Below are 27,660 nucleotides of genomic sequence, written 5' to 3'. Positions count from 1 at the left end.
CAAAATCACAATGGCCAATGCTGGACACCTCCAGCTGCCTCGTCCTTGAGCAGGAAGGAGGAACCGAGCGGGAGAGTCACACAATTACCTTTCAGATCAGCGGGGATGAGACAGAGTCAACAACACTCACATCTGTAATCTCACCTGGACCTAAACATTCCATGTTCAATAAAACTGAGACAACAAGATTACAGGTGATTCATGGGCTCTGAGCCAGAGTGGGCAGGGTCAGAATGATGTCGTCATAATCTGCTGCCTATCTTGGATTCAAGTGCATCATGCAACAAACACAAAACGAATTTAGGTCTTTAAATACAGGGTTCTAAAAGAGTTTTGGAATTCAGGAAAGCATGTTATTGAGAAGCTTATACTTCATGGAACATATTTCTTGGTTGAAGCTTGCCAAAAAAAAAAAAAAAATGGCTTAGGGTATTTTCACACCAAAAACAAGCTAAGCAAAACATCTTCAGAAAAAAATTAGCAGTCTTGAGCCTGGCACAATATTTAAATGTCCTGGATTTACAGCTTCATGACAATAAACTGCTATGCACACATCAAGTTTTAAGTAGGACTGGGCCATATATCAAAACTACTATATTTGTTCTATTTACGTTGATACAACGTGTTATCGCAAAGATTTCAGTGCACCATATATAAATATATATTTATGGCCATTATGTTTCATAAAGACCTCCTAAGCTCACAGCTTACCACTTTGAGGGTGACTATTACAGCCTTCTTGTTACTTCATTAACTTCCCAAATACAGCCCTAGCCATCAATGGCGTATTGTATTCAAGTTAGCAATGGAAGCTTAAAGTCTTAAAGTGCCTTGAAACACACAGCATTACTCAATATGTTGACAATTTCCAATGAACAGGAAGACAGGGCGGGACATATCGAACAGCTCCTTCCCTTTTTTAAAAATAGACAATAGTGTTTAGTTTATCACAGCATGACCAGAGCCTTTGAGCTCGATAAAGCTGCAGTTTCCTCCTAATCTCTGACTGTTTCTCCTAATGTCTTCCATATATGGCATTCTGTGCAAAATTCAAATGGGTCCGATACGTTTTGTGGTCTGTGCCGACTGGCTATCGTGTCTCTGGACCGGAGCAGACTGTGTGTGTGTGTGTGTGTGCCACAATGGAAAGCATATTTACACTGTCTGAATCTTTCCCTATCCCCTATATAGAGAACTATGTGCTAGTCACCATGTAGAAAATAGTAAATGTGTGAACAAGTGACTGATTTTAGCCGCAGCTTCAGCGTCTATTTATAATGTAGGGGCGGGACGCTTTAGATTCTAGAGAGCATTTTGAGTGATCTCATCAAAATCATTGATTCATATTGGTGGAAGTGAGAGACTAAGTTTTGAATGCTTATACCTTCTAAATGCAAATTTTATCATTGTTTTGGAGCACACTAGCTTTTAGGTAACAGTAAGCAAGGCTAACATACTCATACCAAAAGCCTTCAATTTTGATTTCATGGGGACATTAATTCTACTAAATGTTAACATATATAATATTACATATTTTTTAAATATTTTGATCTTGATTTTTGGCAACAATGGCTGTTTCAAGTAAAGAAAAAGCTGTTTCTCAGCAAAACATGCATAAAATGTAAAAAATTTACCATAACGTATCTCTCAAATGTCATCATCACAAGGCAAAAAAAAAAAAAAAGATTTTTACAAGATGTAAAATTTTTGTAATATTGTCCAGTTCTATTTTTAAGCAGATTCAAGGCTAACAGAAAATCATAAAAGTGAAAAAGAAACCAGAGGAAGCAGCAAACGGACCAACAGGAGCAAAGACTAGCACATAACGGGTGGGGGAACGAGATTTTTATTTCCTGGCACTGAGCCTTCATCCAAACCTAATTCATATTTATATAGGCCAACATTTTATCTGTTAAAAAAACTTCAAGAGGGAAGGAAATGCTAAGAGATAAAGTTCAGCAGAATAGGCTAGCATCCAGGGAAGAGGAAAACATTTGCTCCGAGTACTGAAAACATACTGCAACGTAAGCTGGAAGATCTGTTTGTTCTCCATCAGTTAAGACACTGCCATGGTTCCACGCTGAATGCATCAGACTAACGATAACGCATCAGTGAAAGATTGAACAATGGTTTTTGTGATGTTAACTTTTGTTTTGTTCCAAATCCAAATTAATCAGCACTTGCTCTGATCTTTAAAAGAACTTGAAACAGAAAAGAGTTACTGAAAAGTGAAGATGTCTCTCCTCAGAGACCATTCAATTCACGAGGCTCTCCAGTCATAGGTGAGGGTTGTCTTTGTGTGTGCTGGTTGATGTCGTATGACGTCTCTGACGTGTCGGGATTAGATGAAGCAGCCTCTTCACCATGCTAAAGGTCTAACCAGCCAATGATTCAACAAGAGCCAGTAAAAGAGGCTCATCAGGGTCAATTAGCCCTTTAAAGCCCACTTATTACATTAGACTCTTCACAGCTGAACTCATCCAGTTGATTGGCCAATTGTGTTAAGTTACTGATGTGTTCCTTTTGAAAAGATTTGAAGGAAGAAAAAAAACCCCAAGTACTATTGATTCTTGAGACTATGGTAATAATTTTCCATGAGAGAAAGGAAGGAGAGAGAAAGGAAGAAATGGTAAGCCAGCACATCATGCGGATTAGTCCTCAGGTTCAGAGCTGGACTCAGAAGGGCTGTACCATTTGGTTTTGGTGTGGAAATTGGAGTATATGTACAGATTTAAGCTGGAATAAATATGATAAATGTACAACATTTTATATATTTTTGCTGCTAAGATATCAAGGCTAAACGTACAAAAAGGCATGCAATCACAATCAAACATGCTGAATATGGCATGCGAAACACTAAAATGTCCAATTAAGTCATGTTTTGCCATGTTAAGTCAAGTCTGCTGCCAATAGAAAGACTTGCACATCAAGGGCTCTTTCTGCATTCATGCTGTCCTTAGACTTGCAAGTGCAGTCTTTTTGATCTACATTAGTTATAGTTCTCAGTCCACTTATTCTTAAAAAAAAAAAAAAGTAAAAATTAATAAAGTAATTATATTGTATAATAAAATTATATTGAATAATACAAATAATTATAATAAAGTGTACTGTTATTTACCCAAATCCTAACAACAAAAATTGCACAAAGAGATTATACTACTACTACTAATAATAATAATAATAAATTGAATTATTTAATTTGACTATACACTACATTTTCTATTGTAATGTATACATTATTGAGCCAGCAGCCATATCACCCTGTAGCCCAAGACTGGTTGCCCACTGAAGCTAAGCAGGGTTGAGCCTGGTTAGTACCTGGATGGGAGACCTCCTGGGAAAACCAGGTTGCTGCTGGAAAAGGTGTTAGTGAGGCCAGTGGGGGGCGCTCACCCTGTGGTCCCAGTAAAGTGATGGGGACACTATACTGTCAAAAAAAGCACCCTCCTTCGGATGAGACGTTAAACCGAGGTCCTGACTCTCTGTGGTCATTAAAAATCCCAGGATGTCCTTCAAAAAAAAAAAAAAAAAAAAAAGAGTAGGGGTTTAACCCCGGCATCCTGGCCAAATTGCCCATTGGTCCCTGTCCATCATGGCCTCCTAATCATCCCCATATAAACTGACTGGCTTCATCAATGTCTCCTCTCCACCAGTAAGCTGGTGTGTGGTGGGCGTTCTGGAGCAATATGGCTGCCGTCGCATCATCCAGGTGGATACTGCACACTGGTGGTTGTTGAGTAGATTCCCCTTCTTCTATGTAAAGCACTTTGAGTACCCAGAAAAGCGCTATAAAAATTTAACAAACTATTATTATTTAATTTAAAAAACCTAGTTAAATTTAATTATATCATACTATTGTAATGTACTATTATATAATATAACAATACTAAAATATAATAATAATAATAATAATAATTCAGCACTGTTAACAACAAATATTCAGTATATTACAATAATATAAATGGGTTAATAAATTATGCATAAAAAATGTAGTGTATAGTAAAATGATTTAATTCAATATATTATTATTATTATATTCATTATATGACATTTTATTATAATAATAACTCCTCTGAGACTGAAAACACTGTCTGTATCTAAACACTGTGAGTACTATGTGTGGTTAGAGTATTTCTGGTAGATTACAGTCACTCATAATAAGAGTATATAGCATATGTGTGTGTGTGTGTGTGTGTGTGTGTGTGTGTGTGTGTGTGTGTGTGTGTGTGTGTGTGTGTGTGTGTGTGTGTGTGTGTGTGTGTGTGTGTGTGTGTGTGTGTGTGTGTGTGTGTGTGTGTGTGGTTAATAATCAGATTATTTTATTTCGATTGGTTCTGCAGCCTTGTGACTGAGGATAGCATTTTGAGTGCCTTGGAAATATTATTCCAACCTATTCGCATTACAAAAAGAATTCAGCTTCATCAGCATTCACATGGCATCGCATGCTCGCCGCATTACACAAAGAATCTCGTCACGTCCTTTAAAGTCGCCCTGTCCTGAGGATCAGTAGAACAGCGGCGATGGACTATGTTCACATACAGAGTCGTTTATCAAAGCTCTGCTGTTTCTCTTTCTGTCTCCTGCTGTCTGACTGTGCTCTGGGAACACTGTGCCTCTACCTGCAGCTAGTCAGTAAATGATGATTTATACCTCCTGCAGTCAGAAGTCACGTTTTGATAAATCGGGATGAAGTCTCAGATGTAATTTTTAGGGCCTGCAGTTGTCCGTGCGTGTCTTTGTATGGTGATAAATGGAACGGGATGGTCATTCTCTCTCCTCCTTTTCTCTCGCTGACAGGATTTGGGGTCCTCTGGTGAGCATGCTAAAGCAGGCAAGTGCCCGTTTTTGATTGGACACACAACTAAGTCATCTTTGGCTAGGACACCGTGGCTCCCTCGCTGCGACCCATGTCAGGATTAATCGGTCGGAGTGCGAGAAACACGAGGGGAATAAAGCCACCACAGGAACAACGTCCAACTCGCTCGCTCAGCATGACTCTTATAAAAAAAAACCTTGCAACTGTGAACCTCATTTCTTGCTATTTTTATTTATTTATTTATTTTTCCCTGCTTTTTTTCTTCCTCCCTCTCGCTGTACTAAGTTTACAGCGACAAGCAACTGAACACGAAAGACTGATGTGTGACAGGAACTTGGTGCATTAATTCAATGTAATTTTACAATGGCTTCAAATGTGGCTCATCCAATCAGAATTTAGGTTCTGAACTATCTGTATTATAAGCCTCTATTTATATATTGTTTGAATGAAAATGTGAAATATCTAAATAATGAAAAAAATTATTGGCCGACCAATTTTCCGAATAGCTGTCATACTCTCACTGTTTTCCCATAAAAAACAAAATCCTACTTTCAGTGTTTCTCTTTAACAGTGTTCATAGCTTTATTTCCTTCTCTGTCTCTTGTCTTCCCCACAGAAATATTATTTGGGTCGTAATCATGTGAAATCCATCCCTACAGAGCTCCGTCAGAAGCATTCCCACATGCTTTGAGTTTCTGCTCATCAAAACACCATATTTTGAGAGCACGTTACTTACAGAGCAGCGTAAAGGTGGCGTCTTATTCAATTTCACTGGTTGCTTTGTAATGAAACAGGAGATTGGTTTAAGTAGATAAACCCTCTCACAGGAGGAGTGGAGGAAGAGAGGGGGTGAGCGAGGGAGACGAGCTGCAGCTGACAAAAGCTTCGATTTCCTCTCCTGTTTACCAAGCGTGGATATTTTCCGCTAGTCTGCAGCGCCTGCATAATGCCATTTCTGTCCCTGCTGAAATCCACTCACGGGCCTATCGCAGTAATCAAGAGAACCCCTTCCCCCATCTACCTGAGTCTAATGTCAGCCTGTAAATGAAGCGGCCTGACTTTCATTTCAAACTGCAAGCGATCGATAAACACTGAGGAAAAGCAGCCGTGTTGCTTCCCTGCTTCCTCTTCCTTTCAGTCTGTTCACTCTCAACCCTTGAAAGTTCTACTAGCAATAGTGGAGGTCAGGGAAACTTCTTGAGCACTAACGTAGCTCACTAGCATCAAATAATTCGCAAATCCTTGTTTTTATGAGATGCGCAGAAGAGTAAATATCACTGTCTGACTCTGTGTAAAAGTAATGTTTTCTTTCTTTTCTTCGAGCTTAGATCCAGGGTCTAAAATGAACACTCACAAATTAAAATTAGCTTAATGAATTAGCAACCTCCCACAGGAAGTTGGTTTGTAATTTAGTAAATTTGTAATCTACAAATCTAAAAAGTAAATTTATTAAATATATAATTATCTGTTACAATCCTCAGCATTTTTTCTTTAAAATTGTATGATTTTTTTGGAAGCAATTCATATTTTTATTCAGCATGGATGCAACAAATTGATCAAAAATGGCATTTACATTGTTATGAACTCTCTACTCAAAGAATCCAAATCAACATATTAGAATGATTTCTGAAGGATCACGTGACACAGAAGACTGGATTAATGATCCTGAAAATTCTGGAATACATTTCATATTAAAATGTATAAAAAAATTCTGCATCCTGTTTTCTGCCTTAATTCAAATTTAGGAATTTAATTGAAATTTAAAAAGGCTGAATAATCTTTACATTAAACTACCAACTGTACATCACAATGTAAATACAAGGAGAAAAACAGCTAAATATCATTATAGGGACAAAATATATATTTTGACCACTGGCAGGCAAGTTAATTTTGGACCCTGTTTACAACTGAACAATAAAAAAAGACCTCATGCAGCAAAAGCGAAAGCAGCAAAGAGCACGAAAAAATCTGAAAGAAACATGATGGCCAGAATGGAGACACAAGCACTGCTTTAGCTATGAATAATTCAATGGATTTCAAAGGCAAAAAAAACACAAAAAAACATGAGATGTTTTGCTTAAGCACAAAAAAGCTAATGCCAATCAAGCTAGCCGTCCTACAGAGAGGGAGCTATTGGTGCCATTAGAGCAAGGGGACCGTGCAAGGGTCTGTGCGCTAATGCTAAACTAGCTCTACTCTGCAGTGAGCGACGCCCGGGGGACGTTACCTGGACAGGTGGCAGTGCAGGCACTTTTCTGGACGCTCTGGCCCTCGCAGGACGTCCCGCCGTTCAGGGGAGTGGGGTTGGTGCAACTCCGGCTCCTCTTCTGCCACCCCCGACCACAGACAGCACTGCAGGCCGACCATGTGGCCCACGTGGACCAGCCACCGTTCACTGCTCGTGCGCCCAGTGCAAAGGAGAGGGGGAAACGAACACAGCGAGTCAGGATTACCCGACAAGCACGAGGATAAAAACAGCCACAAACATGAGCTCTGAACTTAAAGGCAGGCCACAGGGACAACGGCAACAAACGACAGCTATGTTAACGGTTGTCAATGCTTCAATATACTGTTGATTTGAGGCAGTTATGTGGCGGTTGCCATCTCTGTTGTTGTTTTTCGTCCAATCTAAATTCCTGGTAATTTGATGTTTACACAGTTTCTGTGTTCATAAAACAATCAACAAGCAACTGATTCTATAATACTGTTGATATTGGAGGTACGCCACAGAGGATTGAATTAAATTCCTGAATTTGAATTGAAGCAGCAGACATGATGCAGAAATGGATTTATTGTTAATTTACCGCAATTGTAATTTCAACCACAGATGGCACTATAGAGCCCAGAATACCATTTAGTGTAGCCAGAGAAAGTCTAATGAAGGGAGAAGTGCCACTCAATAAAGGTGTTTGGTGTTTTATGCCCCCAACGGCGTCTTCCAGGCAGCGAGGGGATGGTTAGCTGCCTCTAAGGAGCCATTGGGGGCTTAAAACACCATCAAGCCTCAATAAACTTCCAGTTGCAGTTCCACTCTTGTTCCATATGAGGGTGCTCACAGGACGAGTGCAGAATGAATGGAGGTCTATGGCGCTATACCCCTCAAAATCCACCTTTCTCAGGATATAATTTTTTGTCTAGTAATTTGAATGTTGTTTTCGAAAGGGGATGCAAAGAAATTACACATTGCTTGGTGTTAGATTTTTTAGAGTCACTTATTTGCTTTAAAAAGTCTTTCAAAATGTCAATGACGTCATACACATCGTACGACCAGAGATACTGCTTCACGGCAATCCTTCAGTCGCTTTGGTGCTTTCGCGCTCTGCACTTTCTTTTCTCTCGAGGCATCGACAACACAGCTGACACAGGTAAATACACGTGCTAGATGAGTTTTTGTTTTGTTTGTTTCTGGTCCCGCTTCGGATGCCACGATGCCATCAAGCGGTATCTCTGGTCGTAATCAGTCCTTCACTGACCAATCAGCGTTCATTAGCAGAATGCTAGCGTGTTATGGGCAACAACAACTCAACCTGTAAGAAATCGAAAGGACATAAGTACTCGTTTATTCAACTTTCGACCTATAACCCATGTTGAACTTGCAAAACCTACAATCAAATCTGAGATTTCTCAACGGCAATCAGGGGAAAGAGACAAATTTAGCCGTCTAGCGGCTAGCCCCATTGACTCCCATTCATTTTGCACTCATGGCGAGCGCCCCCAGTGGAACTCTGATTGGAACTGCAACCAATAGGACTTAATAGGGCGTTGGAGTGAACAGGCTTTCCGTAGACGGGCTTTGGTGTAGCTTTAACATTCAAGTTGGTGGGTCATTTTTTTTCCAATAAATAACATATCTACTGCAGTTTGACTCGTTTAGGCTGATTTGCTGACCAATAGAGTGCTGCAGGGATGACGTATTTTTGCCAAAACTCAGAAACGAGTTATGATTTTAGCACTTCTCTTATTACTGTGTTTACTTGTCTTGAAAAGGTGGTTACCAACAATGGGACTACAGAGGATATCAGGGACATTAAATGTCATCTCATCAAACAGGTAAACTCATCTACTCGCTAGAATGCTTTCACAGCCTTGTTGCGTTTATAAATCGCACTCTTGAAAACTATTCTAACTCAAACTTTCAGGGGAAATGTTTTTAAATAAAATACGGAATGAGTTGTTGAAAGCTTAATGCTGGTGGCGTTGAAGTCATGTGACCATGGTGTAGTTCGTGTACTGCCTATGTTGAGATTTGTATTTCTGCCGATTGTATTTAGGCTTCAAAATTCAAAAATCTGTTAATTTGTGAAGATTAGCATGACGGACTAAAGGTGTAAGAATAAACTTTTTTTTTTTTGCCACAGAGCTTATTTTCTAAGTAATCCAAAAGCCAATGGGAAAAAATCTATTGGGTTTTTGTCGAAGGAACCAGGGTGATGCTAACTTACAAAAATACATCATCATTGCACATGGTCGGCAGGCATTATCAAATTAACAGTGACATAATAATCAGCCTATCACCGTAGAGTGACATTTTTGCCAGCATTTGGTAATTTCCCCCTCACATTGTCGGCACGGTTGGAGCTTAATGAAAGCCTGAAGAGGCACTTCATCTGCATTCCTGAAACGTCATGGGGTTACAGTATGTAATCTCCTGTTTTGAAGTTTATTTTAAATTGTCAAATATTTTCTCACTTCATCTGAAAAAAAAAAAGAGTCTGAAAAGATGGCCACATCTGGATGAAGCCAAAGAACCAATCATTGTCAAGTCACAACACTATCACTCAATCTCTCTTACAAGCTATATATTAACCGCTGTCAATGTTAAAGCTACGGAGCAAAACATGGGATACATGGTGGGATGGATGTTATAAGGGAACAGCCTAGATTTCATCTCATGTGGGGTGTATATTGGTTTTCCGCTTTACACCGACACACAGTATGGTTTTTATGGCACCAATATCCAGGCTGGTGAAATGCATAATCCTGCAAGGATTCTGGGATGATTCTGAGTCCAAAGATCACGCAGGGTTTTTAATCAAGTTCCCAGCCTCCTCTCTCTTGGTGGGAGAATTCAGAGCAAATCTGATTTCTTCTTCCCCCGGTAACTCGAGCGATTTGTTGTCCAGAAGCCTCGATCACAGGTCAGAGTCTATATTGTGCCTGGAGCTGCACCTAATTCTCCACGAAATGTTGCTCTGGTCAGACCAAATCAATTCTTTAGCCTCTCTGATTGCTCACCACGAGGAAGGAAATTGCGCAGCAACTCGGGTCCTGATTACCTCTTAGCACACCGTTGTGTCAAGTCAAGTCCAGCCTTGTTAAAATTCATCTCGCCCTCTGTCCAAAAGCACTAATAACAGCTCTCACACCACCTATGGTTCAGCCAATAAGCAAGCCTGCAAGACTTCAAATTAGTAAACTGACATTTTAATGTGAAGCCATGGGGAAAAAAAGAATAGCATAAAGGACCTAGCCTAATAGTTCTTTTGATCAAAAGGTATTCACAGGGAATTTTTCTTTAATTAATTTCTACAATGGTAGCAAATTGCTTGGGGAAAATTGCACAACTTGAAGCCGCCAAATTGTAAGGCACCGCGACCCTAGCATTCATGTGCCATTTCTCTTTTTTTCCTGTGTGAGGGCTTCATTGATTGACAGCATAAAAAGCAAACAATAGAGCGAAAATATTCTCTGCTCACTTCTGCAGAGCCTTCCATCAAAATGTCCCCAAATCACGCAATTCAAACAAAATTCAACAACTTATCTAATCTCCATTCATCTGAGAAATAATTGTCAGTTTAGCTCCATTTTTCCCCTATTAAATACAACACACTGATTGTCTCTGCATTAAAAATCACGTCCGCATTTATTCCGGTTTAATGCAAAACATCACGCAGCTGTCCATTGACTCATTGTCTTTATGCTTGATAGTAAAACGGATACATTACCTCTGCAATGAGGCAAAGACTTTCGATTTTCCATTGTTAACATGTCTGTCTGTGCATTAGGAGTATCCTCAGTAGATCTGTCCCAGTACTGTACTATGTGTCGTGTGTGATTGACTAGGCTGGGATCAGTAGAGAGCGTGTACAGGGTTGTAATGCATGCTACCTTTAGAACACTGCTTGTCCTGGGAACCCTCCGGGGTTAGCGATGCTCTGCTGCTGTGCATTTTAATAAAGGTCAGCTAGCTTATAAACCCTATTCATTAGCCACTTTCTGCCATTAATTCAACAAGCTCAACTACAGTGTGAGTGTTTGTCAGCTCTGCGGAGATTTCTGAGACACTGTCTGGCTGCTTTGCTCCCAAATTGATATGTTGTAATGAAGCTACAATCATTTACAGCATGATCAGTTTTAGAGGAACTAAGCTAAAGCTAATTCGAAGTAAAAACAGAATGTTGTAATGCTTAGGTTTAAGGTGGCTACAAGAAATACAGTGGCCTTTAGTATTTAAAACACTGTATGTAAATGTACATTACGTAATGTAAATATATTTATATTTAAATTACATAAAAAAATATCCAAGCAAGGAGCATTTATTTTAAATAAAATTACTCAAATGACAGGGTTCCCACAATTTCTGACCAATTTTTGAGCACGTTCTGTAAAACTTTACAATAAGGTCTCAGTTGTTAACATTAGTTAAAGTATTAACTACCACGAATTAACAACAAGCAATATTTTTGTTACAGTATTTATTAATCTTTGGTAATGCTAGTTAATAAAAATGTGTAAACATTAGTTAATTCACTGTGAACACAACTGTTTGTTCATGTTAGTTCACAGTGAATTAACTAATGTTAACAAATACAACTTTTGATTATAATAATGCACTAGTAAATGCTGAGATTAACTAAGATTAATAAATGCTGTAGAAGTATTGTTCAGTCTTAGTTCATGTTAACTGAAGTAGTCAACTAATGTAACCTTATTTTAAATTATTAAAACTTTTTTTTTATATATAATTTTCCAGATATACATCTCCAATATGTCAAGAAAATTATTCACAAAACTTAAACTCAATGTTGCTCTTAATATAGAGTAAATACAACAAAATTCCCACTTGTCATAAGATTTCATTAATTTCCATGACTTTTCAGGCATGGAAATAACACTTTTGAAATTCCCTGATATTTCTAGGACTGTGGGAACCCTGATAAAAAATGTATAATGTTAAAAATGAATTGGACCATAGAGCTACAGGTAATATCATGAATGGAGACTACAGCTATAGTGTTATTATAGTAAAACACTGATACATTTTCAATAGGCAAAGCATAAGTAGTCAGTACATTTTGTTCTCAAAGTCTGATCAAAATAGAGTTGTCCATCAAAGCTAGCCTGACTCTCTCAGTAAATTACCCCTGACTCAGGGTCAGAACCATCCCAAACTTTTGTCAGACTCTTGAAAGGTGAAGTCCATTTATCTGTGATCTAAGAAAGGAACAAAGTATGAGAAGAAACACACCATAGACAATCACAGTAGCCGAGGAGCTCTTGCGTCGAGCCACAATGTTCTTGGCCACGCAGGTGTAGTTGCCTGTGTCGGCCAGACGGGCTTGTTTGATGATGAGATTATGGTCCACGGTGATGAAGAAATTGGGGTCAGTCTTGGGGTCGATCAGCTCCTCGTTTCTCTGCCACTCCACCTATAGATATACACAAGAGAAAACATTTCACAGCTTCAATCTGGCTCAAATGGATGGAAAACGCTCTGTGTGCTCTCGGATCCAGCTGCCATTCTGGGCAGATCCCAAGGCCACAGCCAGGGCCGAGGATGTTAAAGTTTGGCAGACACTGGAAAGTGGATTAACACATTTTTTTTCAATTGTTTTTCTATTGTACACTGAAAAAAAGAAAAAGAAAATTAGAACACTTTTTGCTCACTTTATCAGAAATTTAACTTAAAGTAGAAATTGCGATTATGATAATACATGGGTAACAAAAAAAAAAAAAAAAAAATGTGATTACATTTTTGTGTTGTGGTAAGTTCATTGTCACCAAAAAATATACATATAATCATATTTTGTTACTGTAACTATGATTAATGATTATGATTATAATCTGGTGAATACCTGTAAGTCAAAATCATTTACGGTAATATAATTTTATCGAACACGCAATGTACAAAAAAAAAGAGACAGAATTAGGGGTGGGAATCAAAGGGTACCTCACGATACAATACACAGCTCACGATACAGATAATATCATGATACAGCAATTCAGCGATAATCAATATATAATCCTCTAATGATACATCACAATATCTGTCTAACTATGAAAACAAAATGTATGTGAAAATGTTAAGTGAAGGTTTTCCAGACTTTGGACTTAAATGAGGCTGGGGCATTTATTATTTTCCCATAAAAAAATTTTTTTTTTTTAGGCTAGTTAACTTATGTTCACGTTTCCCTCATTCATTTGTTGAGCGCCACCTTGATGACCCATGAAGTAGCGATGCTGGGAGCAGGAAAATCTATTTAGAGAGCCTTATTTAAAACAAATAATTTAATATCGATATTTGGCGCCAGCATATCGATTCTCATATCGCATGGAGAAGGACAACGATATATTACCCTATCGATATTTTGTCCCACCCCTAGACAGAATGAGTGTACTCAAAAACATCCGGCATTTCTGTTGTTAAGTTTGGATGGACATTTTGAGTTGCAACAGCTGGTCGCAGGCTGGTCTAGTCCTGCACCAGTGCAAAAATACATGTATTATTGATGGGACTCCAAGAGCTGCCAAATCACTCTGAATGGTTCCTCATCCAAGAGCAGCTCATCAAACAGATGGAATATGGTGAAATACATCAGATATCTGGCTCGATGGTATATTTGTACCAGTACATTAATGAGGGGGTAATTAGCAGAGCCGTTGGTTGTTAGCATGTTTACTTGTTGCTCTCACCTCTGCAGGAGGAACACCTTCAGGAGGATGACAGCGCAGAAGAATTTCCTGATCAAGTGCCACTTCCTTACCCAGCGGTTCCTCCTCAAAGTTCTTCCTCAGATCTGTAGTGCAAAATCATTTCATTTATTAGTCATTGGGGGCTAGCTAAATATATACATTATATATATTATATACAGTATCTATTCTGTGCAATGTGCAAAAATAGACAGCTCTTGTGCACAGTACTGGACATTTAATATTAAACTTTTTTTTTTAATTAGTGTAACATTAATTTGGTTACTAAATTGGATTAATATATTGGAATTTATGGTGAGTGTACTGACATGTTGTGCAGTGGTGCTTATGTGTGTATGATATGCATTATGCACTGCTGCAATTTATATATAAAAAAATTGGCAAAAAAAACAAACATATTTATATACATATTTATTCACATGTATAGATTTTATAAAGATTTGTCAGTTTGAAGAGGGCATTAAGCAAAAGTCTAGAAGAAACGAGTGAGATTTTATAGGCTGTTTACACAACACCATTTTCAACAGAAAATTTCAAACTTTATGCGTTTGTCATTTACAACGGCGTTTTGGGAGCCTGAAAACACAAATTTTGTAAAACAGGTTTCAAAGTGACAGATACTGAAAACGATACCGTTATTGTATCCGTGTAAACTACAAAAACATGAATTTGTGAAAACTGTGACGCCATGTGCCTGAGTATCATGTGTTCAGTCTATGGGTGCGTTGTGTTTCTTTACAAAGTGACGTCGACCAACGACTGGCAATACAGCGTTTTTAGTTGTTTTCGCAGATCCGTGTGAACTCTTGACAATGTTGTCATCTGTACGCGAAAAACACAAAGGAAAAACTTTTCCGCTTTTAGTACATCGTTGTCTTGTAAATGTACTCTTAAACGGATTGCATGTTTGCTTTATCCTTTCCTATGGGCTCTCAAGCCAGGATATTGACTAAAATCCTCCCTTAGTCATAAAGTGGATCAGAACTTGTACATGTATCACCAGGAAGGTAAACTGCCAAGCCATTTAATCTAACATTATCCGTGTCATATTTAGCAAAGTGTTTTGGGGGTTCAACGCTCCTCCATATATATGTTTGCACCATGTACGTTCAACAGGAGCCTTGAGTGGCCTTTCTCTCTAAGAAGGATCCATATCACAGACCCGAGTGCTTATTAGACCCTGCTTGGTTGCTTCAGAGAAAGGCTGTCTGCAGCCTCAAGGCAAAGCATCAACAAAAAGGAATTGCATTAACTTCCTCCTCTACTCGATACCGCACGGAGGCTGTGGTATCCACACGACCACCCACTTTACCTAAAACCCCTGGGACAAGTGTTGATGCAAGTCGAATTGTATTTGCTTGTCAAAATTGCATTACTCTTGATGGAGGGCTTTCATGCCCTCCTGACTATGGATGGCAAAATTTCAAAACAACATTTGCATAAACGTTTATAGCTGTTATGACACGAAAAAGCTTTTGGAAGGAGGTGTCCATTGAGACAGCGGACTTGTCTTCAGCTCCGATGCTGGGGAATAAAATCTCTCTCAATAACAGCGACACTGCCAGTCATTTCATTTCCTCAAAACAGATGTCATGCCTGTCTTCACCAATCAGGCCTTGGCAAACATTAAGAGGTGAAGAGGGGTCTTTGACATTCAATTTAATTAAATAGGATTTAATGGGAATAGGAGAGGCACAAAGGATTAGATGGCCATCGAGCACTGAGATGACATTGTCGTGACTTTGAAGGGAAAACTCAAGTTTGTTAAAGGAATAGTTCACCCTAGCGCAATTAAAATGATTGGGAAATTAGGCTTTCAAGCTTCCAAAAAACAGAAACACCATACAAACAACATAAAAGTGGTTAATTTGAATCATGCGTTATATGCAGTGCTTAGAAGTCATATGGCACTTTGTGTCAAGTCAAGTCAAGTCAAGTCAAGTCAAGTCAAGTCAAGTCAAGTCAAGTCAAGTATATTTGTATAGCGCTTTTCACAATACAGTTTGTATCAAAGCAGCTTCACAGTATTAAATTAAAATAATACAACAAGGTTTGTTTCTAGTGGAATTTATTGATTGATCAAATTAAATTCAATATCCCCAAAATATCCCCAACTGAGCAAGCCAAAGGCAACAGTGGCAAGTAACCGAAAAACTCCATCAAGTGACCTAATGGTGTCCTAAAACTCCATCAGGTGACCCAATGGAGAAAAAAAAAAACCCTTGGGAGAACCCAGGCTCAGTCGGGGACCAGTTCTCCTGTGGCGTTTATGAACTAGAGGCCGGATTGTAGTTTGAACTGTAAGATTAAAACTATTATATGAATGCCTGGCTGAAAAGATGCGACTTTAATCTAGTTTTAAACTGGGAGAGCGAGTCTGAGCAACGAACAGTATCAGGAAGACTATTAAGTCCAGGAACAGACAAAGTTATGTAGCTCACAAAACAAATGAACCACTCTTATAGGCCCTTTCCAGAGCTCCTGGTCACTGTATGCGTTCTTGGGTCCTTTCATTATGTAAAAGTAGAATTTGAGGTGAATACGTTTGGCAAGATAAAATTTCCATTCAGAATATTTATAAGCACCACTCTGAGATAAATCCAAATCCAGTTTAAAATCAAACAATGCTTTTAATCCTTGTTTTAGAGACACAAAAAAAATGACTCTATCATCTTCCTTTAAAGGAAGGATGTTTTATGATGTTTGTTCTGAGTGAGGCGGTGCTGTGGTGCGGTTTCCGTGTGTTTAATCACACAGAGATATCAAAACCACCAGGCCTCTTGAGGCAATTACAAAGTGTTACACTGCAGATTAGCAGATTTCCTTGCCACGGGCTCTTCCTGATCAAACTTTCCAATCAAACATTAAATAAGTCATATAAAACCAACTAAATCAATCAGCCTTGGGGAGAAAACGGAGCATAAGTGGTTAGATTGATTGGCTAAATGGAATTTCGAAATAACTTTTAATAGAAAGTACATCACTATCAAAACACTTTACTGTGGAGTGATAAAAAAAGAGCAATTGCTACTGTGTTGTGTAGAGCACTTTAAAAACATTTGGGATAAATTAATTTTGTTAAACATGCTTTTGACCAGAACACACTGTTTACACAGTCTTTGAAAGGTGTATTGAAGTATACATCTATGGCAGGAAACACATGTTCATGTATTAACTAATAAACTGCCTAAACACAGTCTGGTAGACCTGTGGTTCTCAATTGGTTTTGCTTTGGGATCTAGATTTTACACTGGGGATCAAATGATGACACCAAATGCTATAACATAACATTTTACAAATGCATGAAAGCATGTATAAATATTGAAATGTATTATTGGTATTTTATATTAAGCCAATAATTAATTGCACAAAACCCATGGTGGTCATTTAAAACCTTGTTTAAGGTGAACCCATTTTAAATGAAGTTTGGTTTCTTGTATTGTGAAGTCTGATTGAATGCACAACCTTGAAGTCAACAATAACTACAAAAGATATGGGAAGTGTTTTCTTTTCTAGCTGATAACCGCTTGGGTCAGTATTTCTTTTTTTAAGAAAAAATGTATTACTTTTATTCAGCAATGATGCATTAAACTGATTAATCATAAGCGGCAGTAAAGACATTTATAATGTTATAAAAGATTTCAATTTCAAATAAATGTTCTTTTGAACTTTCTATTCATCAAATAATTCTAAACATGAAGCATAATATGAAGCATAACAATGTTTTTTAACATTGATAAGAAATGTTTCTTGAGCACCAAATCAATTAGAATGATTTCTAAAAGATCATGAAGACTGGAGTAATTCAGCGTTGCCATCACGGGAATAAATTACATTTTAAAATATATTAAAATATAAACCAGTTATTAATTTAAATTTGAATAATATTTCACTATATTACTATTTTTACAGTAATTTGTATTTAAAAATGCAGCCTTGGTGAGTTTAAGAGACTTAAAAATGACTAAACATTCAAATATATTTACATATCTAATCTATAATAATTACAATTAATCTATAATACATTTATTTTGGTACTGTATTTAAACTGCACCATTCTGCTGCATTGTTAGTTGCAATTTATTATTTGCAATTAGGTTTTGCATTCGTTTTTTTCCTCCTGTCCAGATCAATACAGACTTGTGACTCATTTTTGGGAGCGACCCACCAGCTGAGAACCACTGAGCTAGACATTTATCACATGATCAGATTATAAGGTAGCATTTGGTCAAAATGTTTGCTCTATAAGATAGCAGAGCTGAACTCACATGCGATGCGTACAAAAGCCTTTTGGCTCTTTTGGGTTCCTGTAGTGCTCCAGGCCACACACTGACACCAGTAATCCTCCAGACCAAAGATCTTCTCCACCTGCTGTCTGGAGATGTCAATCTTCACCTGCATCACCGGCAGCCCTGGGACCAAACCAGACAAAGCAAACACGTTCAGCGCATCGCTCTAAACATATCCATTGCCATCCACAGAGACAGTCCTTCAGACCCCTGTCAAAAGTTTACTTGTGTCAAACTTGTGGTTAATATGGCAAGTTTGGTTGGCAGAAATTAGCAGCACTTCACTGGCAGTGGTGGATCAAAACTTTGGCAACAATGTGAAATCTATCACAGCTGTCAAACTTTTCACAGACGTGGCAAAATGTCCACAGTTTCTAAAGGTTTTTTGGAGGTCCATCACGTCCAGTGAAGAGCTGCCAACCATTTGCAATTAAGGGAAACAAATTAAGTTTTTTGCAAACAAACATTTTTCTTTCTTGGTTAATGCAGGGAATGTTGACAGATGATTGAACAATGTCACGATCATTGTTTAATAATTGCAGGAAGTCTATGACATTCGAAACCATCTCAAAATAGAAAATCCCAAACTCTACTGTGATTTCTTGGGGTGAATTAATAAATAAACAGATATTAATATTTATGTGAGATATATTTTTCGTGGTTACTCAATATGTGCGTTTTCATTCAGACATGAGTGGCTAGGATTATCCAAAGCTCAGAGGTCTTTTCTGAAAATAAAATGTAAAAGAGGACAAGAAAAAAAAAAAAAAAGGGAATGAAGTGATAATTTGTCAACCACAGTCAGATGAATAATGTCTATACAACTGGTGTGAAGTCATCCAACAAAATGACTCATTTTCAGTTGACAATTACAAATGAACATTATCAGAGTTAACCAATAGCAACAACACAACATGTGTAATGCATAATAAAGCTCTCTTTGAGGATGGAGGGATGGGGTTAGACAAAGATCATTATTCTTTTCATTATCTCTGGACCATCTCCTCACCCCCTTATAAGCCTCTGATATTTTCCTCCATGGCTATCGCTCATCTCAACACGGAAGCATGACCTTGAAGATGTCCACATCCCCCTTCCTCCTAATTTCTCCCATAATCTCTCCATCCAACCAATTCATCCTTTCCTCTTCCCCTCTCCCTTTTTCTTGTTTTGCTTTCTCCATTAGAATCTAGACCTAGGTTTCAAAACCTAGGGCATTATAGGCATTATTATGTTCAAATAGATGTAAAAAAAAATTGATTGCATGGGTATTTCAAATCCTTTTCTGTGCACCATAGTTGCATTGAACTTACAATTTGATTTGAAATGTTTGAATCGACTGTTGAGCATCATACAGTAGTTGTGTTTGAAAGTTCAAATTGATTTCTGGTGCATCGTATAAACATTTAAAATGATTTAAAATGATTTTGGGGCATGAAATGTTTAAATGGACGTTAGTGCATCATAGATAGATTCAAACACCCTTTTTGGGCATCATAAAAATGTTCAAAGGAATTTTTTAATGCTTGAATCGATTTCTGCATTTCAAATGTCTGAATCTATTTTTGTGCTCCATAGGTAAATTAAAAAAGGCTCTGAACAATATTTCTGCACAATTAAATATATTATTAGATTCTTTCAAACACTAGAACTGTTTTGGCATTGTTTGAATGTTTGAATAGATTTTTTTGCAAAATAAAGCTGCCTTCAAATGTTCAACTTGATTTCTGGACATCATTTCAATGCTTAAATTGATTTTGTTGGCATCAATGGAATATGTAAACATCTTTGCACATCATGTGTGCATAGACTTAAATTGAACATTTGAACTTCCCTATTATGTCCAAATATGGTGTCAAGGTAGACCGCTCTCTAAGTTCTGAAACTCATACTGCACTGCATGACCAGTTAAGCATTTAATGTCAATGGACCATAATAAGCACAAAACAACTCCAATATCCACATTCTGCAATTTGCCACGGTGTGGTCAGACGCTCCAGCTTTTTGACAAAAATGCATCATCTCAAATCCTGCTGGTCAGTTGAGTTCTTGTTCCAACCTGTCTGTCACAAATCTATGTACATCACATCCATCACCACTTGGCAGAGAGTCTCTAGGAGGAGAGAAATAGGGCAGCAGAGAGAGCTTGTGTCTCGCTATCTTGGCAGACATTAGGAGCACATGCAATTACTGTTAGATTTAAACCACCCTCCAGTGTTACTCAGGGCGTAAACATCAAAATGGACCTCTCAGACAATCTTGCTCTCCTCTGACTCAACGTCTGGACTTTAATCCTCGCTGATGGCTCTCAACACTTTTGCAACGGGTCTAAAATATGAGATACAATGCACAAATCTCTGTAATCCAGACTCAAATAAGTGCATTGAAAAGAACACTTTCAATTAATTGCTCCACTCGCACTGTATTTAATTCAAATTGCGTAACCAATTCAATAGGAGCGGAAACCGTTATGATATTAGACCACTAATATCATGGTGATTTTTTAAGGGGTGATTTTTCTTAGAGAATGTAATTATCATTCGCATTAAAACGTAAAATACAATTAAGGGAAATAGGCGTAGTCCTGAAATAGTCAGAGGAAAAGCTATCTTAAACACTGATTGTTTTATTAATTGCTTTTTGTTTCTTTTAGTAGCAATTACCCGGATTTCTGACCTCACACTCCCTCTGCGCTTCACGACGAACCGCTGAGGCCGCCACATTCGGTTTCATTCACTTTTGTGAATATGCCAAACGGCCTGCACTGTTACTCAGGCATGAAAATTCACTTTTCCTGCATGACAGATTTAGCTGCATGATAGGCCAGGATAATACTGTAACGCAGATTTGTATAATTAGTAATTAACCGAGTATGAAGTCTTTGACTAGGAACACCATTAAAATGTTCACCCCTGAGCCCTTGAGCGAGGTCGCTGTGGCAACCCTCCCTTTGGGGTCTGAGAGGTCACACAGTTAAAGAATAATTGACTCTTAGACCGAGTGTCACATGCGAGCACACACCCGCTTCCAATACTGTTAAACCCCCACAGATGGAGGAAATTATTCCGAAATGAAGACACATTTATTAGACCCTGAAAGAAAAAAGGCCCTGCGGAGATTGAATCATAATTCTGAGTTATTGCTTTATGCTTTTGTCGTGTTGTGCGTCTGCATACTCAATACATGCGGCACACCTTCAAAATTAATTGTTAAAAATTCATAACCCGTCCCATTTTTCTACATTGACATCTACCAAATTATTAAATACAGATGTAAAATTCAGACAAAGAATAATAATGATGCCGCTTTTCATTCTGGGGTTAGCTGAACCCAGTGCATTTTTCATAACAGACCATAAGGTCACTAGTTCCCAGGCATTTCCCAGAATTCCATGCATGCATCATGAGGAATAGTGTGAATGAAAAAGAAATACGTTTTTTTACCTCCCAATGGTAAAGCATTTTAAACTTGATCCAGTGTTTTTTAAAAAGCAACACACGGAGAGACGCTGAAAAATTTTTTAGACGTTTTGCAAACATCAGTCTTTAATTTTTGGGTGAATTAATTAACCCTTTAAAGCAGTGGTTCTCAACGAGGGGGGCAGGGTCCACTAGTGGGCCTCAGCAAATTTAAATGACTAAAAGGTAATTAAATTAATACATTATTATTCATATTTTAAAACAAGCTAACCCTACATTAAAATGCAAAAAAAAAAAAAAAAAAAATCTTATAGAATATGATGAAAATAATAAATAAACAAATAAACAAAAATATATATTTTTCTAAAAAGCTATGGGTTTATTGAAAAATGTACTGTTCATTAAATTTCATAAATCACAAAATAAACTGTGGTTAATTAATTTAATAAAACACTCCTCCTAGTTTCTATTTCAGATAATAAAATACTCCTACAATACTCCTCGTTTCTGGTGACAACAAGTTTCAACATGTTTGAAAACAAGCAGTCTTGTCATATCTATGGCAGAAATCCCTATATCAGGAAGCCTTCTGATATTGTGTTGAGGAGTCTTTCAGTCAAAAAGGTTGAGAACCACCATGAGATGATTCCTCTAGGGAACTAACAGGGTCCTGGTCGGATTCGACGGTGCATTTACAGTAGAATCCAGGGATATGATAACATCCCGTTCCGACACGCTACACCATAACTTCATCTGAGTCCCAGCGTGACTTTGCAATGACTGCTCTACATATTATTGCAGCAGCAAACATCTGTTTGTGTCTGCACCAACAGCTCCCCAAAGTACAGCAAACACTGCAAGTGGAGTGACTAGGTGGCAAAGAGATTCATTATTCAAGGATGTTATCTATCCAAATGTGTGAGTAACAGTTCTCATTACTGCTATAAAGGACTTTTATTGTGAAGACGATGTAGGCTGCTAAATCAAATAGCGTGTGTGTCTTGAAATACAGTCAAGACTCACAGACCCACAATGACATCGCTGCCCTTATTCCCTTGTGAGTCGATACAGGGGCTTGTCTGGTGAAGAGACTAGATTTTATTTTCGCTCACTCTTGTTTTTGCTGCCGGTGACCTCAATTCCACGGGGGTCATTTGCTTATCAAAGGCGCAGACCGAAACTGGCAGGTTGGAGTAAGTTTTCATTGTGACTGAGGAAATTCAATTAGGCCGCATCTAGAGCGCGAGGAGCTAAGATTCATCAATGGGAGCTGGGATTAAGAGGGAACTGACTTACAGGACGATCAGTCAGAAGGTCAGCATGTGCTCATCACAAGGGACTTCTTTATTTTTTCATTGACTTCCCATTGAATACAGCTAGAATAAAGCATCACTCTCCAATGCACTGAATCTTACAGATAATTGCTTCCATCACCTGTATAGCAGTGGCGAGTGGGGACTTCTTTAACCGGCTGTGCTGGGTGGTACGTTTTATCACCGTGTAAAAAAAAAAATCAAACCGCATTTGCACCGCCATTCATCTCAAATCTGATGACACATACTCATCTATAATATAGTTTGTTGAAACACGAAAAACCGACAGACAGAGTTAGGCTTATGTATGTTTCTGTCGATGGATATCAATTCTGGCTTCCCCTAAACTTTGTTCAGTGCGAGGGCCGGATGCCCGAACATGACCAGTCATTTACACCGTCATCACCCGGGTATTGATAGCGAGCGAGCGCAGGTGAGACCTAAACAGCACATGTTGCTATCTGTGTTTAAACTAACCTTATTTAAGCCCTGCCTATGTAAACATTTAAGTGCAAGACGACGCGTAAGAGAACTTGTGCGCACGGAAAGCTGCGTCTCAGACATCTCGCAAATATTGAGTTCTTGAAATCTTGACAAATTCACACAAAAATGATGTCAACATGCCCGTCTTGGCCAGTATCCTAGCAAACATAGTAGGTTATGCCTTAAGTGAACGTAAACATTCGAGAAAGACAACACAAGTGTATCAGTATATTGGATCCGTGCATTGAATCTTAAAGTGACAGCAGCCTAGTCAACAAAAGACAAGGAAATCACACACTGCTCCTGACTGAATAGATCTTGTAACTTTAATAATGATTAATCCCTATCTAATTTATACAGTAAAGATTAAATGCAATGTTTTACATTTGATAATTCAATTTGCGTACCTGAAAACTACTGTTAGACCTACCTGAAAAACCCGGAAAATACTGTTTATTTGATTTGTATCTTTGCTCTATTGTATTTATTTGTGCTGTTGCTTTTAGTTCGATTATTTTCTTTTATTTTCTTTATTTTTATTTGGCAGTGCACAGCAGTAGTCTTTTATTTTTATTTTAAGTAAATAAATAATTTACGGACAGTTACATATATATTACCAACATTTTATCATGTAAGCTTTATGGTACACATCAAACAACGTAATTTCTAGTGTTAATATTAATTAGCGAGTCCGCGAATGGCTTGGGTATGCAGAGCATTTGCAGCTTATATGGACCACACGGCCCTGCTGTATAGACACACTAGTGACAATAATGATGTTTACCATTAGTGTTGAATTAGAGAGGTAAATACGCATTTAAAACACATTAGTGTTTTGAACTGTGTTGAATAATGTAATGTTTACCATGTTGTTTGACAAATATATCGCTCTCTTTCATTGCATTATACTCTTTTCATTACCCGTTATCGCTTCTGGACGTCTGAGCCCAGAAACAGCGGCCAAAGCTAGAGAGGCAAACAAACACATGAATAATCAGAGCAATTTGAAAAACATCATTAAAACAATGACAAAATTCTGAGCTGTGTGCCGACACATTGAGCCATGATGCTTATGAGGTCAACATGAGTTCAAATCTGCCTCATAACATTTCCCAATCATTCTTTTTCCTTGGGCATCAATACAATTACTCGTATAAACAAAAAGATCAAAAGTAAATAAATGTAATAAAATAATACAAATAATAAAAAAAAGATGAATAATACAAATAATAAAAAAAAGATAAATAAACAAACATTCTGCTAAACAATGCTTAAGTTCAAATCTGACCAAAACTTAATAAATAATAAATAAATAAAAAGAACAAAAGTAAATATTGCATACATTTAGGCTATTAAATTAATTAAACAATTAAATATAAAATCTTATAATAGAAATATTTAAAATAATTTTTTTTAAATAAGACCAAGTAAAGAAATTAATAAATATATGTATACAATAATAAAATTAATATACTTAAAACATTTTTTTTTTAAATAATACAGTACTCTTTTCTATTAGGCTAAGGTGTTGATCACACAGCTACGTGGTTGCTCATTGTCCATAACAGTCCATAAAAGTCCACTTTAAGTCTCGAGAAATGGTTTGGCTCCCTCCTTCAGTAAATCTACAGGATTTTTTTCCAGGTTTTATCATCCAGCATGGTCATAAAATGTAACTTAGAAAACTACAAATGCACCTCTCCTCAACAAGCCGCAAGATTTAAGGTATCCATCACAGAATAAATGGCGTGTCGTGTATGATTAGGGATTTGAACACACCTCTTGGGTAGCACCTCTAACAATAAACAGTCCCAAATAATGCTGCACATATAGACAAAGCATCAAAACTAGAATCCATCCCATCCCTGCAAAACCTCTCAAACTCCAAGTAAAACATTCAAACAAGTATATACATATAAAAAAAGCAGGCGCCTCCTCAGGCACACTGAAGCTGGATGTGTGGCCCATGTGGGCCAACAGACAGGATGACTCAGTGAACGGCTGTCTCTTCTCTTGCACATAAGATGCTGTAATCCCCGGCTCACTCCAGCGAGCAGCAGTCTATGAAGAAGAGACAGACAGACTGTTCTAGGGTCCACATTAAATCTATAAGCCACGGAGGTGCCACACAGGCACATCCAGGAACCCCTAACCAGTCTGTCCAGCACACATTGTAGGTCAAGGCTTGGCTCAAGGATTCTAGTTATTACAGGAATATTTTTGCTAGTTCTAATTTGATTGAACTGTCCATTTGCGACTGTCAATGCGACATTCAAGGTCTCCCGCTCGTGTGTTCAATTATGGATTATTTAAGGCTGGTGACCCAGCGTGTGGCTGCGGCACCAATCAATCCAGTCTACTTCAGGCCAATGCCAGATCAAGGTGAAATGACTTGCAGGTAGGTTAGAAAAACCACTGACACGCATGCTAATGTGCCAATCTGCAGCTTGAAAAAGGGAATATACAGCAATATTAATGCCTACAGAGTCCTGAAATCGGCTGTGACGCGGAAAGAGCGATTACAAGCGCCATGAAAGACAACGATATGATTTTATGTCGACTTTTATGTGACTGATATTAAATTAAATGCTAAGTGTCTGCAACCTGAGAAAGCCCTGGCAACAGTGAATACGCAGGTTTATCTAGTAACCGATTTCGTAACAGAACACGTAAACACACCAATCTTGCCTTAAAACACTTTCTTTAAACTACTGAGTTTCCCTTTATATAAGATTTCTTTTTGTAAGATGAATTCAGCAGGCAGCCAGTGAAGGTTACTCAAGGTGTAATTTGTCATTTGTCTGCTGATTGATTTTTTTATCTTATGGCATCAACACCCTGATCTGTGAGTAGCACCATATTGGCATGTCAGTGTTGATTGCGGTTTATTGGACGTTTGATGCTAAATTGCCTCTAGAGAGAGTCTGTTTGATATGATGTAGGATCAGCATGCGATGAGCATGTATTGTGGCAGAAGGGGGCCGTGTTCTAACATGCATCTTCAGTGAAGAGAGGACAGGAATTCACAGATCTACAAAAGCTGATGAAATGCTAATTTGCTCCAGTATTTTTAGAAAGTCGAGTAAAGAAAACACTGTCAACACGTACTAACAACATCATTTGCAGGTAACAACAATAGTATCAAAATGTATCATTTAAGCTGGTTTGATTATGAATCATAAATCATACACTGTTCGTTCGTTGGCCAGAGGAGAACTGAGCCTGGGTTCTCCCAAGGTTTTTTTCTCCATTCTGTCACCTTTTGGTTCCTTGCCACTGTTGCCTTGGCTTTTGGCTTGCTTAGTGGGGACATTTAATATTCAACAGCATTATTGATCTGCCTTACTTAAGGTTGACGATGACGCAATTTTCTTCTAGAAACAAACTTTGTTGTATTATTTTCATGTTATCACTGTGAAGCTGCTTTGATACAATCTGTATTGTAAAAAGCGCTATATAAATAAAGGTGACTTGACTTTAAAAAAAAGTAATCATCCAAGTTGATTGTACTTCAAAATGTAAGTCATTCAATTAAAGCCACACTAAGTAGAAATTGTGTTTTTGTCAAACAGCGACCCCTAGAGTCGCTGTGGAATACTTGCACTGTCGTAAATATATTATATTATAACGTTTTTACATGATTGCAGCTAAATCACAAGTAAATAGTCTATAGTCTAGGCCTACTGTATATAATTTAATTTGTGTTGTTTTTATTGGAATGTAAACATTACAAAATGCCAGTTAACATCAATTAAGTTAAATGTACGTCGCATTATTTCATAACATTGGCCGTTATGATGTCATTAGACATGATTATTGCAATTTATCATAATAGTTTGCAAATTGTGCTCGTTTACACTATTTACAACCTCTACGTTAGGCTTATTTATGTCCTGATAATTATGTGAGATATTGAAAGCTGTTCTTCATGATAATCGCAGGAATCAACATCAAACGGCGTTGTCTGATATCCGTCAGGACTACGTGATAAATACACCTCACAACACCTGAGTTCAGCTGGCAAACTAATTCGTGAGGCATAGCTATCTGATTTATCAAAACGATTCCATTTACACCTGGTCACATAAATGTATTTTTGCGAAACGGATTTAAATTCGATCTTCAATTCTTGCGCTTTATGCAGATTTAATGGAGTGCACGTCACCGAAAGCAACAGATATGAGCTGCATTTTATAGATCATCAGCTAAAATTTCAAAATCAAAGACCGCAATAAGAGAGAGCAGTAACAGCCCTGGTAAGATCATTTCGTTTCTTTACTTTTAATGATGAAGATTGTGTGTTAAGCGTCTGCGACTTACTTTCACTTTGATTTGCGATAGTTTGCAAGTTGGCTTGATGCAGTTGCTCATCTGCGGTGATGCGTGTTCCAGCGCGTCGTCATATCTGG

At 37.8% G+C, this 27,660-nt stretch overlaps 1 protein-coding gene across 4 annotated transcripts in view; it reads right to left on the bottom strand.

Annotated features, from left to right (window-relative positions):
- Positions 1-27,660, bottom strand: part of unc5a (unc-5 netrin receptor A) — a 186,208-nt gene that overhangs the window by 42,941 nt on the left and 115,607 nt on the right. For 2 of the 4 annotated variants that reach the window (XM_082177552.1, XM_082177553.1), the window contains exons 3-6: positions 18,016-18,159; positions 13,730-13,833; positions 12,285-12,465; positions 7,044-7,211 (exon numbers count right to left, since the gene is read on the bottom strand). In XM_082177552.1, coding sequence (XP_082033678.1) covers positions 7,044-7,211; positions 12,285-12,465; positions 13,730-13,833; positions 18,016-18,159 — 597 coding nt within the window. The remainder of the gene's footprint in view (positions 1-7,043; positions 7,212-12,284; positions 12,466-13,729; positions 13,834-18,015; positions 18,160-27,660) is intronic. The other 2 variants (XM_082177554.1, XM_082177555.1) reach the window with 1 other exon arrangement.

The sequence above is a fragment of the Leuciscus leuciscus genome (assembly GCF_965113295.1).
Source record: "Leuciscus leuciscus genome assembly, chromosome: 8".
Lineage (NCBI taxonomy): Eukaryota > Metazoa > Chordata > Actinopteri > Cypriniformes > Leuciscidae > Leuciscus > Leuciscus leuciscus.
The sequence above is the reverse complement of the archived record's forward strand: the minus strand, read 5'-3'. Positions and strand labels throughout refer to the sequence as shown.